Source organism: Egretta garzetta, unplaced genomic scaffold (genome assembly GCF_000687185.1).
Source record: "Egretta garzetta isolate BGI_Z169 unplaced genomic scaffold, ASM68718v1 scaffold443, whole genome shotgun sequence".
Taxonomy (NCBI): domain Eukaryota; kingdom Metazoa; phylum Chordata; class Aves; order Pelecaniformes; family Ardeidae; genus Egretta; species Egretta garzetta.
In genome coordinates, this window is record NW_009259109.1 from 157,668 (window position 1) to 158,643 (window position 976).

The 976-nt window shown below is 63.6% G+C and overlaps 1 protein-coding gene across 1 annotated transcript in view; it reads right to left on the reverse strand.

Annotated features, from left to right (window-relative positions):
- AGO1 (argonaute RISC component 1) overlaps positions 1–976 on the reverse strand; it is an 18,617-nt gene that overhangs the window by 17,301 nt on the left and 340 nt on the right. The window contains exons 2-3 of the mRNA XM_035890918.1: positions 339–459; positions 25–206 (exon numbers count right to left, since the gene is read on the reverse strand). Of these exons, the coding sequence (XP_035746811.1) occupies positions 25–206; positions 339–443 (287 nt within the window). The 5' untranslated portion in view covers positions 444–459. The remainder of the gene's footprint in view (positions 1–24; positions 207–338; positions 460–976) is intronic.

Here is a 976-nt window from a genome sequence, read left to right on the forward strand (position 1 = left end):
CGGGCCAGCCCTTGGCGCAGGTACCTCATGGAAGCCAGGTGCCTCATGGCAACATCCAGTGCCTGGACGGACTCCAGGGGGACGGGGATCTGCCCGCTGACCAGGGCCTCGTGCAGCATGCGCCAGCTCACGATGGCCATCCATTTGATGGAGACCTTAAATATCCTGTCCTTGCCTTCCCCTGGGATCGTCACCTCAAAGTCAACCTGGGTGCAGAAGAGAGGGAAGCGGTCACGGCGTCCCCGCAGGCGCAAGGGAAGGAGGTCGTCCCCAGCTGGTCCTTCCCAGGCAGGAGGCAGGGCCGTGCTGCCTGCCCCGGGCTCGCTGCCCCCTCTTACCCGCTCGTTTCCAATGGGCAAGGCCGTGACAGTGTAGATGTTCTTCTTCCCATCATAGACTGGCTTTCGGTCACCGAAGATCTGCGGTTTGAAGTGCTGTACCATGTACTCCACGACTTCCCTACGCAGGCGAGCGGGGCAAGAAAAGAGGGGCGAGGTTTGTTTTGCTGCTGTCTTTGCAGCCCGACACCTCCTGCGACCTGGCCCCCAGCCTCCCTACCCGGGGCACTTGTGAGCCACAGAGCCCGGGGGCAGAGCCGAGTCCCCCCCCCGGGCAGAGGGCCCCCGGACGAAGGTGCCAGCACCTCGCCCCACCGCTCGGTACGGCAGCTTCGGCACGACGTGTTTACACGGTGCCGGGAGCTGCTGCAGACCCCCCGCGCGCGGCGAGAGGGAGCGACTCGCTGCCCGTGGCCACCGGGAGCGTCTGCAGCTTCTGCTCACCGGCCTTCGGGGCACGGGGCTACCCCGGCTGCCGGGGCAGGAGGGGGGACGGGCAGCGAGTAGGATGACAAAAAGGAAAACACAGAAATGAAAAGTACGTGGTGGCCCGAGATCCGGGGCTTGCTATTTTTAAATAGGGAATTGTTGCCAAAATAGCACAGCTGCTTTGAAGATAGCAGGGGGCTGTGCTGTGG